This window comes from Letharia lupina, assembly GCF_014066315.1.
Source record: "Letharia lupina isolate WasteWater1 chromosome Unknown contig_21, whole genome shotgun sequence".
Classification (NCBI taxonomy): Eukaryota; Fungi; Ascomycota; class Lecanoromycetes; order Lecanorales; family Parmeliaceae; genus Letharia; species Letharia lupina.
This window is the reverse complement of record NW_023502990.1, coordinates 132712-155356: the sequence shown is the minus strand read 5'-3', so window position 1 is coordinate 155356 and position 22645 is coordinate 132712. Positions and strand designations below refer to the sequence as shown.

At 50.8% G+C, this 22645-nt stretch overlaps 8 protein-coding genes across 8 annotated transcripts; 6 read left to right on the top strand and 2 right to left on the bottom strand.

Annotated features, from left to right (window-relative positions):
* Positions 1–94: 94 nt before the first annotated feature.
* Positions 95–688, top strand: HO133_005301 (uncharacterized protein; the record flags this gene model as incomplete). The annotated part of the gene is made up of 4 exons (XM_037296212.1): positions 95–110; positions 170–319; positions 382–465; positions 519–688. The coding sequence occupies 4 exons, from the start codon at positions 95–97 to the stop codon at positions 686–688; spliced, it is 420 nt and encodes a 139-aa protein (XP_037148194.1).
* Positions 689–2628: 1940 nt separating this feature from the next.
* HO133_005300 (uncharacterized protein) lies at positions 2629–6328 on the top strand (the record flags this gene model as incomplete). The annotated part of the gene is made up of 10 exons (XM_037296211.1): positions 2629–2642; positions 2703–2757; positions 2816–3162; positions 3208–4534; positions 4587–4730; positions 4781–4960; positions 5009–5098; positions 5151–5445; positions 5498–5524; positions 5574–6328. 10 exons carry the CDS (start codon positions 2629–2631, stop codon positions 6326–6328), a joined length of 3234 nt encoding a protein of 1077 aa, XP_037148193.1.
* A 722-nt stretch (positions 6329–7050) lies between these two features.
* On the bottom strand, positions 7051–8544 carry HO133_005299 (uncharacterized protein; the record flags this gene model as incomplete). The annotated part of the gene is made up of 1 exon (XM_037296210.1): positions 7051–8544. One exon carries the CDS (start codon positions 8542–8544, stop codon positions 7051–7053), a length of 1494 nt encoding a protein of 497 aa, XP_037148192.1.
* A 282-nt stretch (positions 8545–8826) lies between these two features.
* Positions 8827–12255, top strand: HO133_005298 (uncharacterized protein; the record flags this gene model as incomplete). Its single annotated transcript, XM_037296209.1, has 13 exons — positions 8827–8990; positions 9040–9069; positions 9122–9225; positions 9379–9886; positions 10054–10159; positions 10223–10314; positions 10469–10547; positions 10618–10723; positions 10797–10854; positions 10935–10952; positions 11009–11033; positions 11089–11250; positions 11299–12255. 13 exons carry the CDS (start codon positions 8827–8829, stop codon positions 12253–12255), a joined length of 2409 nt encoding a protein of 802 aa, XP_037148191.1.
* Positions 12256–12635: 380 nt separating this feature from the next.
* Positions 12636–14554, top strand: HO133_005297 (uncharacterized protein; the record flags this gene model as incomplete). Its single annotated transcript, XM_037296208.1, has 2 exons — positions 12636–12713; positions 12773–14554. The coding sequence occupies 2 exons, from the start codon at positions 12636–12638 to the stop codon at positions 14552–14554; spliced, it is 1860 nt and encodes a 619-aa protein (XP_037148190.1).
* A 380-nt stretch (positions 14555–14934) lies between these two features.
* Positions 14935–15552, bottom strand: HO133_005296 (uncharacterized protein; the record flags this gene model as incomplete). Its single annotated transcript, XM_037296207.1, has 2 exons — positions 14935–15485; positions 15540–15552. The coding sequence occupies 2 exons, from the start codon at positions 15550–15552 to the stop codon at positions 14935–14937; spliced, it is 564 nt and encodes a 187-aa protein (XP_037148189.1).
* An 840-nt stretch (positions 15553–16392) lies between these two features.
* HO133_005295 (uncharacterized protein) lies at positions 16393–18206 on the top strand (the record flags this gene model as incomplete). The annotated part of the gene is made up of 4 exons (XM_037296206.1): positions 16393–16534; positions 16589–16920; positions 16993–17250; positions 17298–18206. The coding sequence occupies 4 exons, from the start codon at positions 16393–16395 to the stop codon at positions 18204–18206; spliced, it is 1641 nt and encodes a 546-aa protein (XP_037148188.1).
* Positions 18207–18909: 703 nt separating this feature from the next.
* HO133_005294 (uncharacterized protein) lies at positions 18910–20966 on the top strand (the record flags this gene model as incomplete). Its single annotated transcript, XM_037296205.1, has 3 exons — positions 18910–19267; positions 19324–19456; positions 19517–20966. 3 exons carry the CDS (start codon positions 18910–18912, stop codon positions 20964–20966), a joined length of 1941 nt encoding a protein of 646 aa, XP_037148187.1.
* Positions 20967–22645: the final 1679 nt, after the last annotated feature.

The following is a 22645-nucleotide window of genomic DNA, read 5'->3' as shown; positions in this document are numbered from 1 at the left end:
TACACTCTTTCCTCTTCAAAAATCAACTCACAAACTTTGACCCGTACACTCTACATTCAATTGAACAACTCCTCTTTCCAAATACTTAGCAATCATGGTTTTTGGCTGGGGTACGTCTTATACAATTATCCTTCCCAACACCAACAGATGCTGACTGGCAGGCGATCAGGTGAATCTCAAGACGCGCACGACCAGGTCTACAACCAGGGCGGCGGCTACGACAATCCAGACAACCAAGCTAAATTCTCCCACGAGCTCGTGGCTGGCGGTGCCGCCTTCGAGGGCTTCAAGCTCTACGAGGACCACCAACGCAAAGAGGGTAAGCAGGGACTCTCCACCACATGCTGTATCTGCGATCCCTTCGAGCTGACACCACAACAGGCAATGTCGTGAACCACGCTTTCGCCAAGGAGCTCCTCGCTGGATTCGTCGGTGGTGAAGTTGACAAGCTCGCTGAGACCAAGGGTATGTAATGCCATCGACCAAGAATGCAAAACAAAAAGCTGATCTGGCGCCAGGCATGAACGCTTACGACCGCGAGCGTGCTCATCATCAGGCCAAGGAGAATTCCAGCCATATGTACGACGAGCACTACGTCCGGGGCCAGAACGCTGACCAGTACGACCCAAACCAATATGACGCTCCTCAGCAGTTCCAGGGCGGCTACGGTGGCCAGGGCCGCTATTAGATGCTTTTGAGCCCGCAAAGCCCTCGAGGTTGGTTTTGACATGAAAGGTTTCCGACCAAAAGTTGCGGTCCTAAGTAGACGGAAAAGCCATGGGCACAATTGATAGCATGCAAAAACATTAAAAATCATTGAAGACAAATTACAAAGCGGAAACATCAGGACCTGTGTGAACGTCGAATGCGAGCCTCCACAAATGTACAGTCTCCGCTATTCCCAAAATATGCATCCGACCGGAGCACGATCTTCGTGCGGAATCAACAGCGTAGTGTGACAAAATGGAACACTTGGCTTGCGTATAATTAGTTGTACTAGTAAACGAGCCATACCCATGCCACTGACAAGGGATTACCCTCTTCGTTATACAGCACGCTAGTGCGTTGCGAATTACTACGTACAGCGTAATTTGAAGGCCCATCTTTTGTCGCGTTCGAATTCCCACTGCTCAGCCACGAAGACTATGCTCCTGGCGCGAGATGATCCCTCTCCTTCATAAACCATGACCACACCTCGCCTGCGCAAGCCTGCTATTGGCAACTGTCAGTGTGTGAAAACCCTCACTGTCTGCTCTGAGAATACACCTGGCGGGTACATGATCTTCCTGAACTTCTCAGCTCCGACATTGGGTCAATATTAGATATGGGGATGAATACAGGTCAAGCATATAACAGGTGCCTTTCTTGCTGTTTCCCACATTTCCCATCATACCTCTACACACCTCTCTGGGCGACATTCCATCCACGGCGAAGATACCTTTCCAAACGATGAGAATGCACTGGATGCCTCTCACCTTGTGCGTTGCCTTACTGGGCACGATAATTGCTCAGTCTCCTCCAAACTTCCAACCCAACGCGAATGCAAGCCTCAACGTGCGATATAACTTCGGGTTTCTCACTCCTGGAGTTCAGCTGACTCCCGCCCGTACGTACCCTCAACACTGTTTGGTTAGCATGTAGAAGCTCAAGAACAGCCGAGCGTTGGCACAAGCTTTGCTCCATTCAGGGAACAAAAAATCGTGATGATGATTAGCACCGACGGTGCTTCCCAGACAAACACCAGCACTACGCAGGTCCTTGAATTGGCTCAGCCAGGCCTCACCTTCCTGTCCTACAAGAACAGAACCCTCGCTTCCAACCTATCCAGCCCAGCCATAACACCATATGCAGCTCCAGCGACATCGCCAGGCACTAGGTCGCACATATGTTTTGTTTTGGTTCCAGCAAGCAGCCAACTTCACACTCCCAGTAACGTTTGTGGCGCGCGGAGTGGGGGATCGAACCAGATTTGATCTCGGGGATTCTGCGGAGCAAGCGGGTTTGGAAACGCCATTGGCGGCCGATTACTCTGTTTCTAAGAGAATGTCGACGATGACTGGTAACGGAACTGCTACCGGAATTGAGGGGATCGGTGAAACATGGACTTCCATCGGCGCTAATGACTGGGGAGGCAGGGGATGGTTGAGGTGTCCATAGTTTCTATAGCTGTTAGAATAAGATTGTCAGCTGTCTACTGAATGGATCAATAGCAGAGAGAAGGATGGATGATACCTGAGTTTTGGGTTGGCAGTAGTTCAAGTATTGAAGTGTTCCGCAGACTTCCTTGCCCTGATGCACGTGTCTTCGGGTAGACACGGTCAAAGCGGAGAGGATGTCGCTGCGGGCTGCGGCACGTCACTGTGATTTATCGGGACTTCCCAGAGAAGCAAAGTGAAAAATAAGTTTGGCGTATGCGACCAAACAGCCATACAGCAGCAGCATTGGTGCAATTGCGCTTCACAAACAACAGGAGTACTATTATCCTTACGTACTCTATGTTCAGGGACACTATATCCACCGCCATAATTTACTCTAAGTCTCTGCAGTTTTGCAACTTCTAAAAATTATTCTTCACCTGTACAACCGCAATGCTTCCTGCAACACGCGATCCACGCCCTTCTTCCAGCAATGAAATTTGCAAAGTGAGCTGCTATATGCGTCGAGAGCATCCCTGTGTCCGAACTGACTGACAAAATTGGCAGGGAGCTCGAACAAGACCTGGTGCCAGAATGGCGGGCAAAATACTTCGATTACAAGGTCTGAATTTTCCATCTGTCACCCCAGATCCACCCTGGCTGACGGTCAATGTCCGCAGATTGGGAAGAAAAAAGTCAAAGCAGTCGCACGGGCTCTCAAAAGCGTCAATCAAACTCCCAGGACGCCTGGACGCCAATTACCCTCCAACCTTCTCAATAATGCCTTCCAATCGCCCATCCGCAACCATGCCGCTCGACACACCTCATCCCCACACACAACCCCAGAGCGTCGCGCCTCAGCTCTCACGTCCTATGGCTCTGCGAAAGACACGCTTCGAGGCCGATCAACCTCATCGCAAATTGGTCCTTATGAAGAAATCAGCTCGGAAGGAAGCTCAGAAGGGCGAGAGGGGTCAGCACCGTTGACTATACCTGGCCAAGGGATTTCGCAGGGAGCAATAGATGAGTCAGTTTCATTGTGGGATAGTGGTGTGGTCACGAATTATGGCAGTATCATTGCAACACCACCACCGCGCAACATACCAATGGGCCCGCCTTCCCTCGAGCTGCCAGACCCGGCCCTCTCCCCCAGCGAAGAGGCCTTTCCTCGTCATAACCGTGCTTGGCGCCAAAGCCGGTTCAATCCCAATTCGCACCCTACTCCGCCACCTGTGAGAAATGAGGGCAAGCCTGGAGATGCATATGAAGTCGGTAAGACTTCCGTGCCATCCAAGCTAGGTTCTTCTCAACTTCTGCCAAAGAACAAGAATGTCTTTAAGACCCGAAGAACGATGTCTACGCCTGGACCACTTATCAACTCACCCCGGCCTCCCCTAATACGACGCCTGTTTTCTACTGCTGGATTAGAGTCCCCTCAACTAGGCGATGTTCCATTGGAGGCATACAAGGAGTTCGATCTACGTCAAGCCGAATACTTCACTTTTTTGGACAAGGAGCTGGAGAAGATAGATTCGTTCTACAAGATGAAAGAAGCTCAGGCTGGCGCACGACTGCTGCTTTTGAGGGAGCAATTGCATATAATGCGTGATCGTAGAATGCAAGAGCTCCAAGCTGAGCAGATAGCTAGGGAGAGAGCAAGGCTAGAACACGAGCGGATAGCATCGAGTGGCCATGCTGGGATACCCAACAAGTTGACCCTCAATCACAGGAGTGGGCAACACAATCGAGCAGTTTCTTCTGCCCTTAAATGGATGGAGCCTATCGAGAATGCCATAGGGGTTGGGCCTTCGCGTGTCGGAAAAGTCACCAAGAGTATGCAGCAATGGGGATCCCCATCAGGGCCACAAGCCCACAATCCTGAACAATCAAGTCGCCCTGACTCATGGAGAGACTTCTCCCGTCGGCCCACGCACCCAGACGACGTCCCATACCGAGCTGCGAAGCGGAAACTCAAACTTGCCCTTCAAGAATTTTACAGAGGTCTGGAACTTTTGAAATCATATGCACTCCTGAATAGAACGGCCTTTCGCAAGATCAACAAGAAGTACGACAAGGCGATCAAAGCTCGTCCTACCGGGCGTTATATGTCTGAGAAAGTGAACAAGTCGTGGTTTGTGCAGAGCGAAGTCTTGGAGGGGCAACTTGTAGCTGTCGAAGACCTTTATGCGAGGTACTTCGAGCGTAACAATCATAAGATTGCTGTTGGCAAGCTCAGGAGTAAAAGCGCCAGAGCTGCTGACTTCAGTGGCAGCATCTTTCGCAATGGCCTTCTCCTTGCAGCTGGACTGGTTTTTGGCATTCAAGGAATCGTGTACGGAGCTGATCATTTGTCAAATTCAGACCCCGTTGTGAGCACTGATGCGAGCTATCTCTTGCAGGTGAGTAATCAGCGCCCTTTGTAACAACAGGAAACCTTAACAGAAGATACAGATTTACGCCGGCTACTTTCTAGGTTTGTTCCTTTTCCTTCTCTTCTGCTTGGATTGTAAGGTGTGGACACGAGCGAAGATCAATTACCCATTCATCTTTGAGTTCGACAGTCGGCACAATCTTGATTGGCATCAACTGGCCGAAGTAAGTGATCCAGCGGCCGATTGAAAGGATTGTGCTTATGGCGTTGATAGCTTCCATGCCTGTTGCTGTTCTTGCTAGGGCTATGCTTGTGGCTCAACTTCCAGCAGTCAGGCACGGACGCCATGTTCCTTTACTGGCCGGTGCTGTTAATTGGCCTTACCGTCCTGATTCTATTCATGCCTGCCCCAATTCTCTACCACAGGAGCCGCGAGTGGTGGGCATACTCTAATGTACGTAGAAAAAGCCTTGAGGATTCAAAAGACTGACACCATGAATAGTTCAGGTTGCTCCTCGCTGGGCTGTATCCCGTCGAATTTAGAGATTTCTTTCTTGGGGACATGTATTGCTCCCAGACATACTCCATGGGGGTAGGCTTTACTCGTCTTGGTCATGAAAGGCGCAGGGCTGACTCTAGTGTAGAATCTGGAGCTCTTCTTCTGTCTCTACGCAAAGGATTGGAATAATCCCGGCCAGTGTAACTCAACACATTCACGACTTCTCGGCTTTTTCTCGACAGTTCCCGGCATTTGGCGAGCATTGCAATGTTTAAGACGTTACTATGATACCCGGAATGCGTTTCCTCATTTGGTCAACTGCGGTAAATACACATTTACAATTCTTTTCTACATGTCGCTCAGTCTATACCGGATCGACAAAAACGATTCTCTAAAAGCTCTGTTTATTACCTTTGCGACTGTTAATTCGATCTACTGCTGTAAGTTCACCCACTGCACCGTGTTCAGCTGTTGTTGTCTAACATTCTCTAGCTATTTGGGATCTTGCGATGGATTGGAGTAGGTCTATGATACCCCGTATGACGATGCAGCTCATTTACCTGCTTAGGTCTCTGCAACCCGTACTCCGAACACCCTTTTCTGCGCGACGTTCTTGGCTACAAGCGACCTTGGGTGTACTACCTCGCCATGGTCCTCGACCCTATACTCCGGTTCAATTGGATCTTCTATGCCATCTTCTCTGGCGAGCTGCAGCACTCCGCGCTCCTCAGCTTCTTCGTCGGCTTTTCAGAAGTGTGTCGCAGAGGCATCTGGACATTGTTTCGTGTTGAAAACGAACACTGTACGAACGTCGGCCGCTTCCGAGCCTCACGAGATGTGCCGTTACCTTACGAGATCACGACACCTTCATCTTCCACACCAGAAGAAGAAGAAGAGCCCCAATCGCATCCTTCGCCTGAACAACATCGCCGTACCGCCCCACTCCAAGCCTCGCCATCCTCCGTAGGCACATCATCCAACCTCGAAGCCCAACCGCAGTCCGGCTCCCTTCGCCGCCGCCAAACCGTGACCAACACCCCTATCCAACGCGGCATAGCCCGTGTCGGTACTGTCATAGCACAGGCTCACGCTCAAGACTTCGAAAAGAAGAGAAGACCCGATGTTCCTGAATCCGCGTCTCCGTACCATGGAGCCAGGACCGGCCCGGTAGAGAGCAGTGATGAGGAGGATGAGGAAGAAGAAGGGAGCGAGGCTACCGGTGGCCATGCGGAAGGAGACGGTGGCGAAGAGACAAGGGCTGATGAGGAGGATGTGCAGGATGTAGGGGAGATATTGAGGCGGCATAAGAGTGCTACCGAGTGAGCACGTTGGGATTCCCTCGGGACTGAGATGATGTGTATATGTATCAAAAGTGCTCAAATTCAAAAAATTGAATATCCCTCGCGGTGTATCCTCCCCATGCCTCGTCCAAAACCTCAACCACCTCAGCCGAACAAATTGATAAATACCAATTCTCATTCCATCTCATCCAAATCGTCTAATCACGATATCGCTCCGTCACCACCCGATACTAGTCCTTTACATCTCAGACCTCTCTCCACAAAGCCCCTTCCCTTCCCTCCCTCCCCTCACCATGCCCGTCTCGCGCCCATCATGCTCGCCCACTAGCACAAAGAATCGGACGGGCGGCATGAATCCGTCGTGATCTCTCTTGACACCGTTAAGAGTTGAAGATTTAAGAGTGGAAAATCTGTCGCATCGATGATGGTAATGCCAATCGAGGGAAAGACTGCATCCATCGTCTCCGGGGAGAGATCACGGTCCGCTCTGATGTCTGATGGCGAATGCTGCTTTGGGGTATGCTTCGGGGATGTGGAAGGCTGTTTTGGGGTATGCTTCGTGGATGTGGAAGGTGATTGTGGCGTGGTCGGCCCGTGTGGAGTAGATGGTTTCGGCGGTTTGTTAGAATGGGGTTGGGGAATCGGGATGAAGTGAGGTGTGGATGTGCAGGATTGGAGGGTTGATGGGATGTGGGGTGTTGAGACGAGTCAAAGACAGTGATGCTGTGGTGCGCGCCTTGCGATTTAAGCTTTCATCGACGCTTCTATCTCAAGTTCTTTATTTCCCCCAGCTCTAGTCTTTGCGCCTTTCTTCTTCTGCCTCTTGCTAATGGGCCCACCGTTTTCTTCCTTGACCTCTGCCTTGGCCGGCCACTTCCCTTGCGCCAACTCCTCATCCTCTTCACTCCATCCTCGAGGCAAGATCGCAAAGACTAGATAAGATGTATGCGTCTTGATCTCCGGCTCCGCTCTGTGTATCAATCTCCCCTCCTTGTACAACTTCCTTCCTTCCAATGCATGCCGTATATTCTCCAGCCGCTGCTGCTTCGACACCTGAGCTGGACCTGGCGCTGTTGCTTGTTCTTCCCCTTCATTACCTTCGTTACGAAATATCCTCGACCGCCCCTCTACCTCTCTCAGTCTTTCAATCGCTTCGTCGACGGATGCAGGTGAATCGTTGACACCTCTAAGCCCTTCTTCAGCGAGTCCAACCCGCTCCCGCCGGACTTCTATGCGATGGGCGGCGATCTCCACCATCTCTATTTCTGTCCAGCCTTGAGTACGTAGAGTGGTGATGGTACGTTGCACTTGTTCGATGCAGGGGGAGAAGGTGCAGAGGTGGATGGCGGTTGTTGGTGAGAGGGGCGACGAGGGGGAGGCACGGGTCAGGTTTTTGAGGGCGAGCCAAGGAGCAGGCAAGTCGAGGAATATGGCGTTAGCTTTCAACTCTGATGCGGGAGTATCATTGGGTGTAAAGCCGTCCTGGCAGACATCTCGGTATGTGAGTTCGACGATGCCATTAAGCCCGTGTTCCTCAATTTCTTCTTGCAACTTTTGTGCTCGCTGCTCATGGAACTCGAAGCTCCAGACTTTCCCCCAACGCTTCATTATCGAATCTTGCGTTGAGTCTTCGGTGTTGGTGTTCTGATGGCCATTGTAGACCGCTCTTGCCGCAGCATGTGTGAAAGATCCACTGCCAGCACCTGCTTCGATCAGGACCGTGCCAGGTGTCACTCGAAGTCGGTGGAGAATGTAGCTGTAGTCAGGCGTGTAGACAACTTGGGTCCGATGGGGTAATGAAGCCGTCCATATCTCTGGGGTAGGTGGTAGCAGATGCACAAATCCAGTAGCTGCTTTCACGGCTGCTTTCGATTCTACTTCGACCTTTTGCTTCTTCTCTACACCAGCCACATCATCCTGAGCCTGACTCTCCTTGTCCCTCTTCCTTTTCTTGCCCTTTCCCTCCCAACCTTTGCGTCCTCTCGATCCAGTGTCAACGATCGAAGCTCGCACTTGTGAGCCCCATGGTACACCAATCAAGGTGCTATGTGGGAAAGAGCCGAATCGTGTATTTGAGACTTTTCCTTCCGAGTAGCCTTCGTTTAGCTCATCATGGGAGCGGAGAACAGTAGGGATAAGGAGGTCACGCTTTAGGTGAAGTATGGCGAGGGAGTCAGTTTCGGCGTTTGGACCGCAGTGGAGGAAAGGGGAGGATTTGAATGAGGAGGAGATAGCCATGGGGGTTGATGCATTTGCTAATTGAAGATTGGATGGTGGAGTTTGAGAATTAATGATTGTGGGGTAAGGCTTAGCGTATGCGTATGGAGCGGGACTTCCCGTACCGAGAAGTTAGACGAATTCCCTTTCTCAGGTTGCAGTCATTTGTTGACTCAGCTCACGACTCATGTTTCTCTACCAATGCTCTTATTTATCGCCAAGAGCCCCCGAATCTATCATAACATATTCCAGATTTTTCGCCCATTAACGATACAAACTTACAGTCTTTCTCTGAACCGACTCATGGCCACCGCTTCTCGACAGCCCCCTTGGCAGCAGCCCACGGCGCCTGATGCTGATCTACCTAGATTAGTTGTCTACAATAGCCTTACCAGATCCAAGGTTCCTTTTGTTCCCATTGACTGGAAGACAAAAAAAGTGTTGTGGTACAACTGTGGGCCAACAACGTGAGTGTTGTACTAGTCTACATAGAAGGTTTTATTCTGACCGAATCAGATATGCCGATGCTCATATAGGCCACGCCAGGTAAATTGCTATTCTTCTGTTTCTCATTCACAGATATCTTATCTACCTACAGAAATTACATGTCCACAGATATTATTCGGAGAATATTACGCGACTATTTCAAATTCAACGTGATACTTCAGATGAATTACACTGATGTAGACGACAAGATCATAGGTATGCAAATTTCGTAGCAATTTTTTCCTAGCTCATATCGCAGCCTGGAGTGCAAGATCGGTTTCGGGAGCAGAAATCACATTATGCCTCTGCGGGTTGTCTCATTACTCTGCCTGTACTGAAGGAGGAAAGCTGACTCCAAAATATTACTAGTACGAGCTCGACAACAACATCTGCTCCGAGTTTTTAAACAGGAACGATTAGAGGCTGCTTCAGATGTTACTGGAACCAGACTTGCAGCCCTAGAGGCGTATCTGACCAAGAATCTACCAAGAATATCTCAGAGTACATCTCCTGAAAATGTTGAGTCGGAGATAGCAAAGCACTACTCTGCCGTGCTGTCAGGGCATCCATTGGATCCAGGGACCCTTCCAGGAGACAGAGAAGCCAAAGTCAAAATGCACATCAAAACCGCTCGTGGTGCATCAACCGCAATAGGTGGTCTCGAGCAGGGGAGAGACCTATCAGAGGACAATCTCGCAGATCTTGAGGACGTCATCATGCCGTGGCTTGATCAGAAGTTCGGGTCTTCCGTCGCTGAAAAAGCCATATTTTTGGAGTTAACGAAAAATTTCGAAGAACGCTTTGAACAGGACATGGTAAATCTCAACTGTCTTGCTCCTGATATAATTACTCGCGTTAGCGACTATGCTGCTCAAATGTAAGGCACTTTTCGAAGTTGAAGTTCTTCTCCCTCTACAGGACTGCTTTTTGAGTCATGAGACATGTTGCAGGAGTAATGTGCACCTTTTGTTACACTTTTACTATCTGGATATCTGTTCTTCGGATCAAAATGATAATAGAAACGCTGACCCCGAAATGTACTAGTGTGAAATTTGTCCAGGTAATCCAGCAGAATGGATTCGCATATTCTTTAGGAGGCTCCGTCTACTTCGACATCGAAGCTTTCGAAGCTGCTGGAAATACCTACGCTGTGAGTTCGAGCAACTTTTCATTCTTCATCTTGAAAGAATAAGCTGACTCCAGAACCATTCAGCGACTCGAGCCATGGAGTCGACAGGATGCCAAGCTCATAGCGGAGGGAGAGGGATCGTTGACAGAAGCAGCGTCGGAAAAACGATCGACTGCGTAAGGACCGTTTCTGATTTGTTTCTTTTCCCTTTGCCCTTTCTCGATTTTGAAGACTTTTTCAAGGATAGGCACTTATGTCTTGCTCCTCGAGCATACCCTCAAAGTCAAGGATTTGCCCAAGAGGAGAAATGCTGATTCCGATGTAATGTAGCGATTTCGCTTTGTGGAAAGCGTCCAAGCCTGGTGAGCCGAGCTGGGATAGTCCGTGGGGAAAAGGCAGGCCGGGGTGGGTATGTACTTCCATGCCAATCCTTCTCGGCAGATACCACGTCATCATAAGCTCATTACAGACCCTTGTAGCATATCGAGTGTTCTGCAATGGCGGTCGATAAGTTAGGTGATCGGATCGATATCCATTCCGGTGGAATTGACCTCTCATTTCCACACCATGATAATGAGATCGCGCGTGAGTCATCAGGGCCGGTTTCACAACCCAAATTTGACACCCGGAGAGGAATTCTGACCCCATAACTACTTAGAAAGCGAGGCATACTTCTGTCATGGCAAGAAAAGCCATCAACAATGGGTTCAATACTTGTACGTAGTTGCCGCATGATTCCTGTCTTCCATGGACCTCTATATTGGAGCAGCAACGCTAACTCTGCACTCTCCACCAGCTTTCATACCGGCCACTTGTAAGTTCAACCGTGCCCTGCTGAACTTTTCACAGCTGACCGATAAATACTGTCAGATCGATCAGCGGTGCTAAGATGAGCGTGAGTGATTCTAAAGTCTATCTTTCCAAAGGCCAAAGCTGACTGAAATATCTAGAAATCTCTCAAGAATTTCACGACCATAAGACAAGCACTCAACAGCGGAGATTGGACTCCTCGTGGGCTGCGAATTGTGTTTTTGATGCATAGCTGGAGCGATGGTATCGAAATAAACGAGGGGTCGAAAGAAAAGGGCTCCTCATGGGAAGAGAAGCTAAATGTGGGCCTTTCCGCCTTGGCCGCTTCTGCGCGGACTGACCTTGCTTAGAACTTCTTCATCAATGTTAAAGCCGTTTTGGAAGACCCTGATCATGTCGGTATCAAGGATAGCAAGCATGATCTTGATGGCGAGCTTGAGAGAAAGAAGCAGGAGACTTACGAAGCACTTTGCGATTCTTTCGACACGCCTACGGTAATGGACAATATCTCCAGATTGATCACAGCGTATAACACTGTGGACCCGTCGACTGTATCCCAGGCCACGACAAAGAGTATCGCGTTTTGGGTGACTGAAATGGTAAACATGTTCGGCCTTAATGGAATCGCTACTCCTGAGACCGCTACCACCATTGGCTGGTCAGGAATCGACGTACCAGAAGGTTCTAAGCCAATACTCATCAGTCTTTCGAATCGACGTGACTCTCTCAGGAGAAAAGCGAAGGCAGACGCGGTGGTCAAAGATGATTTGACCCCAATTCCCATACCAGTTTCTTCTCACACATTATCAGAGGCACAGACAAGGACTCGTGCGTCTTTTGCGGAAGTCCTCAAGAATGTCAATCAAGACATAGACGCTCTGGACGCCACCAAAAGCGCCAAGGATCTCTCCAAGGATGTCCTCCGCTTGTGCGACAGAATTAGAAATGTTGATCTTTGGGATAATGATGTATATCTTGAAGACCGCGAAGGCAACAAGCCAGCCTTGATCAGGCTGGTCACTAGGGAGCTACGAGCGACGAAGGAGCAAGAGCAAGCGCGAGAGCGGAAGAAGCAGGAGGACAAAGAGAAGCGGGAGAAAGACGCAGCTGCAAAGGTTGAGAAGGGCCGCTTGAGTCACAAGGAAATGTTTCGATCACTGGAATTCAGCGCCTGGGATGATGATGGGCTGCCAACGAAGGATAAAGAGGGAGAGGAAATCTCGAAGAGCAGGAAAAAGAAGCTGCAGAAGGACTGGGAGAGGCAGAAGAAGCTGCACGAGGTATGGACGGAGGCACAGAAGAAGTAACGGTGTGGGTGTGTAGGGAAGAGGGTTTTGGTCGTGGTGGTGGCAGCTCGAGCTGATACCCCTGAAACGCATCATTAGAATTTTGATATGAATTCTTCTGTACTCGGCTACCAATCGTCCTACTTCCGTGATTCAGTTGTAGTTTTTAATCGAAATATCTAATTGAGGAAGATTTGCTTGCCTTGAAAGGGTGCGGGAAGCCGGGATGCTTGCATGCAAGATGACGACCTTTGTACCAAACATTGATACTTTCCAACCCTCTGCCTTCTCTTCAACCTCGTTATTTGCCCAACCAACGGTCGACCACAACAATACAGTCGTCATGGTATCGTGACAATTCTCGACGGCCATGGGGTTCGGACCGTCAACCCTCTCACACAATGATTCCCTACGCTGCGATCGCTGCTGCCCTCAGCTCAACAACCATTCGTGTTCTTGCATACGTCTTCTTTAGATGGGTAGCTACCCTTGGATCATGCTTCCGCTGCCTCTTCACCAGCTAATGTGCCATCTACAGATACCAGGACACCAGCTCCCTCCTATCATCTACGCGGCATCACTAATCTACCTCACCTCATTCCTGTTTGTCCCGATCCTTAACAGACGTCTTGCTAGAGCGAGCACGGGAATAGTGAAGGATGAGAAACGCGAGCTACAGCCGGTCCGGTTGAATAGAGCAGGCAAGAAGAGCAAGTCAGAGACCACGATTGAGCTCAAAATCAATGGGAGGGTCTACAAGACCAAAGACCCGCACGTGAAATGGTTGGAGAAGGGCCTACATGTCTTACGAACACTTTTACTGGGATTGCCCAGCCCCAAGAGCACTCTATACAGCCTGGTCACGCTAAGTATTAACGTCTTGTTGGTATTGGGCGTGGTGGATGTGGTATATCGCGGACCGATGCTCTATCAGAGTCATGATCTTTCTTTCGCCAGAGTTGGCTTCGTATCTGATACCAGCGCCAAGATTCTGGTTCGTGAGCCGGATGTTGCTCAGGTGCCTATCTACTTCTCTTACAGAGGAGCACCAGGATCGGGGGTGGACGATGCGTGGAAGTCGGCAGGACAGGTTTACCGGCTATCAGAGGAGACGGACTTTACCACTACTTTTACTCTCAAGGAGCTTCGACCTTGGACCAATTACCAATATGCGGTGTCCAATAACCATACTGGCTTCTTTAAGACTGCTGCTCCTGTTGGCCAAATGACTGTCGGTCGCGGGACATTCACCTTCCTAACGTCGAGCTGCATCAAGCCACGATTTCCCTACAACCCGTTTTCTCACCCACTCAACATTCCTGGCTTGAAGCACTTGGCCAAATGGATTCCGGAACTGCACGCATCGTTCATGCTCTTTCTAGGTGACTTCATCTACATCGACGTCCCTCACCGGTTCGGTACCGATTCAGAAACCTATCGTCGGGAGTATCGCCAAGTCTACTCTTCTCCTGACTGGCCTGCTGTTTCCGACTCCCTGCCATGGCTACACGTGATTGACGACCACGAGATCGCTAACGATTGGGATAAGCAAACTGCTGATCCTTATCCAGCGGCAACGGACCCATGGAATCTTTACCACGCGTCTCTCAACCCGCCTGCTGCTCTTCCCAACGCTTCTTACTTCCAGTTCACCCAAGGGCCAGCGTCCTTTTTTCTAATGGACACTCGCCGCCATCGCTCCCCCGAATACCCAGCACTCGCTCGCTCTCCTGACAAAACTATGCTCGGCGCTGCACAGCTATCTTCGCTACTAGCCTTTCTCAAACGCGATGAACCAGCGGGAGTCAAATGGAAATTCGTCATTTCATCCATCCCATTCACACGGAATTGGCGTCTCAACTCCGCAGACACATGGGCAAACTACCTCCATGAGCGTCGAATCATCCTCGAAGCCATGTGGGACGTCGGTCTCCGCGGCGACGGCATTGGGGTCGTGATCCTCAGCGGGGACCGTCACGAGTTCGCAGCCACCGCGTTTCCACCTCCAAAGGACGGGAAATGGCCGCTAAGTGCTACGGTGCATGAATTCAGCACGAGCCCTTTGAGTATGTTCTATTTGCCCGTGAGGAGCTATTGGGAAGTGCCGGGTGAGGACGATGTAGACGAGGTGTGTATCAAGTACGCGCCGGACGGCAACAGCAAGTTTGGAGCTGTGGAGCTGGAGGAGGTGATGGGTGGGGAGCAAGGGCTGTTGCGGTTCAGGCTTTTTGTTGATGGGGTCGAGAGTTGGGATTACGTGCTAATGACGCCGCCGGCTGTGGGAGGGGGAGGGAGAGGGAAGGATGCGATTTGGGGATGATGGATGCCGCGATCAGAAAGTGAGGATTGGGATTTGCCTTGAATGGGTTGGACGTGATAGAGAGATACCCAGCATATGGCGCTTCGAATGGCGCACTCGTAGCAGGATACTCATGTGTAGATAGCTTTCTAGTGTTAGAGAATGTAGCTTGACTTTTGACCACGTCCTACCCAAAAACTGGACCATTTCCGCAGCTTGTAAATTCGGATCTTGCCTATCCCTTGTCCTCGCCTCGTCAATACCTCTACCCCGGGATTTCACTACCACGGCCCCGTCGCTTCGTGACGCTCCAGGATTTCAAGCTTATGATGCTCAGCTCGGGGTTTCGGTGGTGGATAACGATTCTGTAGTACCGGTGCTTTCTTCAAATTCCAAAGGTTTCAACCATTGCGAAGACCCATGCCACCGAATGCTCTATCCAGCTCGTCCCCAGCAGGATCTGCACCTGCCGTACCCCGACCCTCGTCCCGCGGCCGCTCATCCTGCCGATCCATAAGATTGGCACTCTGCACTTGCGCACCACCTTGCGCACCACCCAGCGTCGCTGCTCCAGCAACAACGCTCCCCCTCTTCGGCTCCAAGATCTTCTCCTCCCTATCCAACCATCCGGGCGCCACCCTCCTCTTTTCGGCCAGCTCCTGCTCCTTCAAGCCCTTCTCCCACTCCTGGATCGTCTGCTCGGCGTCCTCCTGCGCTTTGTGGATGTGCGCTTGTAATGCCTGGCAGGAGGCGATGATCTCCTCGGGGGACGCGGCGTGCCCGGAGGGCGAGACGACGTATTTTTCGCGCTCGCTACCGGAGGGGTCGGCGGTTGAGGAGGGGGGGAGCGTGGAGGGGAGAGGCTTGTAGGTGTAGGGGAGGGTGGTGGCGGTGGGGAGGGAGATGAAGGGGGAGACTGTTAGGGGGATCTGGGCGAGGATGGGGTGGGATCCTGGGAAGGTGTCAGCTGGTAGATAGGTTGGTGAAGGTCCAGATTCGAGCTTACTGCTGCTGTACATGTTTGCTACTTTAGTGATGTGGGGATGTCACAATGCTCGCTCAATGGTGGAACATAGCAGCAGAGATCTGGATAAAGGCTAGCCGATAGATCGGACGACTTAACCGGAAACCCGTTATTCTACAATTATGCATTATCTCGTTCCGAACTTCCGCTGTGAGGTTTCTGTCGAGGTCGTGTGCATAGTGGGCGTCGGAAATGGGCAAGGCCTCGAACGTTAAAGTACTTTAGATCTCGATGACGAGGGTTCCCTCGGGGACATCTTAAGTGGTACTGCCTTGTAGGGCGTGCGCTAGCTGCCCCGCGGGTGCTTGGCGGAGTCTAAGCGCCCTCGGCTGCCTTCAAGGCCAGAGGCATGAACAAGCAGGCTCACAAAATCCCTTTCCCACTTGCACAAACATTCTATGTTTTCAGCCTCATCCTCGAAGGAATCAGGCAAAATATTTGCCTTGACACGTTGAAAGACTCTGACGCAGAGGTGCAACATCCGCCCTGCCTGCGCTTGAGCTTTTCAATTCCCCCCCTTTCCCCGGCAATCCCCCACCTTTTGACAGCGCGTGCGCTCGTACTTTAGATTCCCCGGTTTGCCATCAGTACATCGACCGAAAGCACCAGCCACACGTGCCCCTGTTAGCAATACATACCATCCAGTGTGGAAACGACTATGACAGCAAGGCCTTAGAAAAATCAACCCTTTTCCGTCATCGTCTTTGTTACCTGTCGCTATCCTGATTAACAAGCGGTCAAGCACCGTTCGCAGTGGCGTTCAGTGACTCCGCCGTTACCCATGACGAGTCCATCCAACAATTCACAGCCTTTAGTCTTGGCTCAACTCGAAAAGATGGACGGAAACACACCTAAGAATAACTTCGAGGTCGCCGCTCGCGCTATGGAACACAAGAAGCCCGTACCAGAGATAGATTTCACACTGCATACCATGGAAGATGGCCAACAGGTCAGCACACAAGAGCGGGTCTGTAAAGGTATGCTGAAATCACACCGGGAAATCAGCTGCCGTTACTAACGTCGTAATCCAGATGTCCAAGCCCCCGCTTTCAAGCCACCCACAGAAGAGCAATTCCGTTCTCCACATGATCGCAACAAGCCCAACCTCCAATTTCTCAAACAGCACTTTTATCGCGAGGGTCGATTGACCGAAGACCAAGCGCTATGGATCATACAAATGGGGACAGAGGTGCTGAAGAGCGAGCCTAATCTGCTGGAGATGGATGCGCCGATCACGGTCTGCGGTGATGTCCATGGACAATATTTTGATCTAATGAAACTCTTCGAAGTTGGGGGCGATCCAGCAGAGACTCGATATCTGTTCCTGGGAGACTATGTGGACAGAGGATATTTCAGTATTGAAGTAAGTGCTGCCATTTCTGTTCAGTAGCGCTGCTACCCAATTCAAGAGCACTCAGGCTGACACGTTCAACAGTGCGTCTTGTACCTGTGGTCGCTCAAGATATGGTACCCAAATACTCTGTGGCTGCTCCGTGGGAATCACGAGTGCAGGCATTTGACGGACTATTTCACATTCAAGCTTGAGTGCAAGCACAAGTACTCCGAGAGGATCTACGAAGCGTGCATGGATTCTTTCTGCGCGTTACCCCTTGCCGCGATCATGAACAAGCAATTTCTGTGTATACATGGAGGGTTGAGCCCAGAATTACATACCTTGGATGACCTCAAAGGGGTAAGTTGCGCCAGCATTTTTGAGATCGCAGTCGCTGATAGATTTAGATTGATCGATTCCGCGAGCCTCCTACCCATGGCCTGATGTGTGACATTCTCTGGGCAGATCCACTTGAAGAATTTGGCCAGGAGAAGACTCAGGAATTTTTCCTCCACAACCATGTCCGAGGGTGCTCCTATTTCTTTTCATACCCTGCTGCGTGCGCCTTCTTGGAGAAGAACAACCTCCTGTCTGTCATCCGCGCCCATGAGGCTCAAGATGCTGGCTATCGGATGTACAGAAAGACTAGGACGACAGGCTTCCCAAGTGTCATGACCATCTTCAGCGCACCCAACTATCTCGACGTATACAACAACAAAGCCGCGGTTTTGAAGTACGAGAACAACGTGATGAACATCCGACAATTCAACTGCACACCACATCCCTACTGGCTTCCAAACTTCATGGATGTTTTCACCTGGTCCCTACCCTTCGTTGGCGAAAAGATTACAGATATGCTGATGGCGATCTTGAACACGTGCTCGAAAGAGGAGCTGGAAGAGGATGTTACCCCATCTACTGTCTCCGCACCCGCTTCGCCGCCTATTGAGAGAGATACTGAAACCGCTGATGCCAAACGAAGAGCAATCAAGAACAAGATCCTCGCCATCGGTCGCCTCTCTCGTGTGTTCCAGGTACTTCGTGAAGAGTCCGAGAGGGTTACCGAGCTTAAGACAGCTTCTGGCGGCAAGCTGCCTGCTGGTACACTGATGCTGGGTGCCGAGGGAATTAAGCAAGCCATCCACAACTTTGAAGACGCGAGAAAGGTGGATCTGCAGAACGAGAGACTACCCCCTAGTCATGATGAGGTCTCGAAAAAGAGTATTGAAGACCGAAAGCAGGCCTTGCAACGAGCGAACAATGAAGCGGATAATGATACAGGCTTGGCACAGGTTGCCAGAAGGATCAGCGTGTAAGTCATTTCAAACTGTTACTTCGCTACCACGATTACTGATCATGGTATCCAGTTCCTCTGGTGCGGGAAAGGGCAGGCGCCTCGGCTCATAGGTCCTCTTGCCACAAAGCGAAGCGACCGCTTCCATCCCTCCGCTTGCCACCGTGTGGTCACAAAAAGTCTTGGCACCTCCCTTCTCTAAACATCTCCTGCTGATCTAGCACGGCACGGCTTGTGTATTGATGATGGTCTACATAAAACGCTGCGTAGTAAAACGGTCTGAGGTGGCATCGTAACGGGCTCAGGACGGGGCTTGAGCAATGGACATTTCTTTCATGATTCATTTTGTAGATAGCTGGATCACGAGCACTATGATACTTCGTTAGCCAAGTCCATAAGTGTTGCATTTTTTTTAGGTCGAGAGTAGTCGACAGCAGGGCACGACCTTTCCCCAACACAAAAGTCTTGCGTCTTGATCCGCACGTGTACTGGTTTTTCAACCATCCCGGCAACAGAAGTGCCTACAGACCAGCTTCAATGCACAAAGCTACGTGACAGGGAGAAGTTTTCCTCAGTAAACACACACAGCAGGAGATTGATCTCTCACTTTCCTTTTCATGGGGTACTGGGGCATATTGATGCAAAGCCCGCTAAGCGTTTAATATGACCGAACAAAAGCCGAATTTATGGAAGACCACACGCGCTTTTCCAGATGTCAACTTTAGATGCCTCCCAGATTGCCATTGATTGGTAAGGCAGTGTATTCGCTATCTCTCTCCTCGTGGCCTTTCGTATGTCGATCATGCCGCTACAAGCAGGCTCGTGCTCTTTCCAATGGTGCTGCAAGGTTAAAACCCCAGGGAAACCGCAAGGCGCGTGGGACGACTCTGCAATTAAGGACAGCTTCAACGACTGCCTCCATAACAGCAGTCAACGTCAGACGGGATATACCCCCTAGATTCTTGCATCTGCATGAGTCGTTGAAGGCTCTCGAGACCGAAGCGGCAGTCTACATCAATATTAGCCAATTGCGCCTGGCTTTGAGAGGCCTCGAGTCCGAGAATGCTGTCACGCGCGTCGCTGGTAAGTCTTGTTCTAATGACAGCAATGATTGATCTGAGTCGCTGATGCTAGAGCAGTGCTGGGTCTGAACGGGCACAATGGACCTCGAAGGCTGGCGAGAGCCCTGCTGGCGGATCCTTTAGCATCGGAGCAACGGTGGGAGAAGCAGCTCACGGCAGACGACAACGATGAAAGAGCTATACTTCTGCGGTAAGTTCTCAGTCCTTTAAACCAGGATAACGATCACCGCCCTGCTTACTATGGCTATAGCTACGGGGAACAGGCCGATGTGGACGACCGACATCCGCTCGTGAAGACACTATTCATCCCTTCTACAACATTACACATCCACAATCTCGAAATACTTGTCCAGGCTAGCTCGGCTGCGGATAAATCATATGGAGAAGCAGGAGCAGCGAATCTGCTGGTGCCCGGGTTAGAATCTCAAAGCTCAGCCAGTGGCAGGCTTTCTACGGTGACATTTCCAGTACACAAAACGGTCATATACCAGGAAGGATTGCAAGACCTGGGCAGTATACCAAAAATCAACCTGCATGACAGGAGCATTTTCAAGGTTATCATTGACTGGTCCTGGAGTACTTTACAGCAACAGAGCCAAAACGCCCAATCCGTCTCCCCAATCAACCTGGCGCTCGGAGAAGCAGCCATTGAAATCTTTCGGCAATCGCTACAGCGGTCGGTTGAGTACGAGCATCTGTGGTTTGATGCCGGAATGCCCGGTATGACGGCATGGATGTTGGATGGCACCGAGTCACCGAATGGCGGCATCAAGCCGGCAATACGTGGGCTTCTTCAGACTATTTGCAATAATACCAAAAAATCAATCGCTCAAGAAGAGGAGTCAAGCGACCAGCGACAGAAGGCTTCGACTATATCTGTTGCCACGAAGAACATCATCGAGCAAGGTATCTCCATCTGGGCAGAAAACGCCCACACTGAACTACGTGATCGTCTTAACAGCGCGTTTCACAGCAAAAGCTGGAGACGGATCAAGTGGTGGAAACTCTTCTGGCGCGTTGACGATGTAGAATATATAGCCTCAGACATCCTCCACAAGGCTTGGCTGGTAGAGGCGGAAAAGGAGATGATATGGATATCTGGCCGCATCCACCAGTCAGGACTACTTGGGCCGCCTAAGCTCAGGCCAACGGCAGTGCTCGACCCGGATGACGAGCAGACGCTCGGCGGCCATCCCCCCCCACCTCGTGTGTCTGATCTTGTCGAAAGGGTTCCGAACTACGAGGTTGTCGAGGACCAAGTCTTCCAACACCCATGGTTGCAAAACATCTACCGCGCTCGTTCTGCTCTTTCCCAATTCACCGTTCCTCCTCTTCAATCGCTTTCACAGTCCCTTCTACTCCAGACCATATCCACCAATGCCCTCACCTCCTCCCTTTCCGCGCTTCTCTACTTCTCAATCTCTACAACATCTCCATACGAAGCAGGTGCTATCGCAGCCGTTGGTCTAGTCTGGTCATTGCGAAGATTGCAAACGAGATGGGAAAATGCTAGGAGTACGTGGGAGGCGCAGATCAGAGAAGATGGAAGGAGAGTCCTGAGGCACGTGGAAGAGGTCGCTCGGGAGACTGTTCGTGAGGGTGGTTTGGGAGAGGCTGATGAGCTTAGTAGGGAAGCAAGAAGGGTGGCGAGAAATGCTGTTGCCAGAACAGAGGGAGCCTTGGAGGAAATAAGTCCATGAGGTGACTCATCATTGCACGCACGTAGATACCCTTAGAAGTCAGGATTAGGCAGACGCTGTCCCACTCCAGACCCAAGGTTGTAGTCTCAGATCCCGTGAATGGTGCGAAAAGGGGTCGGCCACGATTAGAGCAGGTCTTTGCTTGACCTTGTCTCGATTACTAGCGATCACCAAGCGTCGACAATCGAGCTTCTTAGACATCAATAAGATTTGGGAATAAAGACAACTATTTACGACTTGGCGTCGTCATCAAAAAGCGATACATTTGTATTCGTGGACTTTGATTATAATACTACACGAGCGGCCCACCGCAGACTCCGTCAACGCATGCGGCACCGAAGTTGGATGTTTCTTTCCTACCGGATCACCTTCTCGTTCATTTGTCCAGGGATAAGGAAGGGGTAAGTTGCAATTCACCATGCCGACGCCCAAGAGTGTCGAAATTGGAACGCGAGGTGAATGCACGGATGAAAGCGGTGATGATGTCTTCAGCGCTCAGTGAGTGCGGAGAACATAAACAGAGGCATCCGTCTTCTCTATCGAACTTGTTCTGCCTGCATGAAACGATGGTGGAGCTTTCAAGCTTATGTGTGGGCCTCGCTCGAATCATTGATGTAAGCCCGTCGGTCCAATACGAGAGGGTCGTCTAGACGGTGTCCTTGGCGATGGGAACGCCTTCGACGCTTGTGGAAGCGAAAGGGTCGGAGGGGTTTGGGATATGTGACGGGATAGACTGAGAAGGCCGATCCAAAGACTGAAGCTTCATTTGACGCAGTGGCTTGATAAGAAGGGGATAGGTTTCAAAAACTCGACGAGCGCTGTTCGTCAACGTCTTTGTGCTTGACAGTCACTGACCGTCGTAGCTCAGAAATGGAGCGGTTGGTGGACCGCTATGTAAGTAGGTTGAGCGTTATCAGACCTTGAGGATTTGGTTCTTGGCTGAGCTATGCGGCCACTTCCTGAGGATGGCTCACATTGTGAAGGCCACTGTCAGTGAAAATCGGGGATGGTAATGCTTAGGGTGGAAGCAGGAAGCGGAACTTATTCTAGCGCAGTACGGGATACTGTCAGTAACGCCAGACTGCCGGAGTGTGAGGAATATAGTAGCAAGGCAGCCTTTCAAATCTTGGTGTGAGAGCCACAGCCGAGGACCGCGGCGGGCGTGTTTCCGACATCCTCTCTGCCTTTGCGGCTGTTGCTGTGCGCACGAAACTTGTCAGGCCTGCTCTCCTGAGACAGGTCTCGGGTCGGAAGATGGCGGGCTGATGGACGACATGGAGTACAGGTACTGCTTGTCCAAGAATGTTCATCTGTCGGTCGGTTCCGGGACGGATAATCTTCTGTCGCGCAGCAGGTGAACAATGGGACCTTGGTGATGTACCTGAAGCCTGGTGCAGTACGCGTTTTGTGGCAGGCAATATCATGGGATTGGGGATGGACTCCATCGATTCCGCGCTTACCCCTATATTCTTAATTATTGGGAAACTAGAAAATTAGCATTCGGGCTAGCACCCCCTCCCACCGAAACTCGTACTGTAGACATGCCTACCATATTATCGCTCCCACCAATCTCCCTATATCTCGCTGTTGTTAAATATAGCTATTAGTACACGGAATAAGCGAGTCTCTAATAGATTTAATAAGGAGGCCGCCGTAATCGTTGTTGACGCTATTAAAGG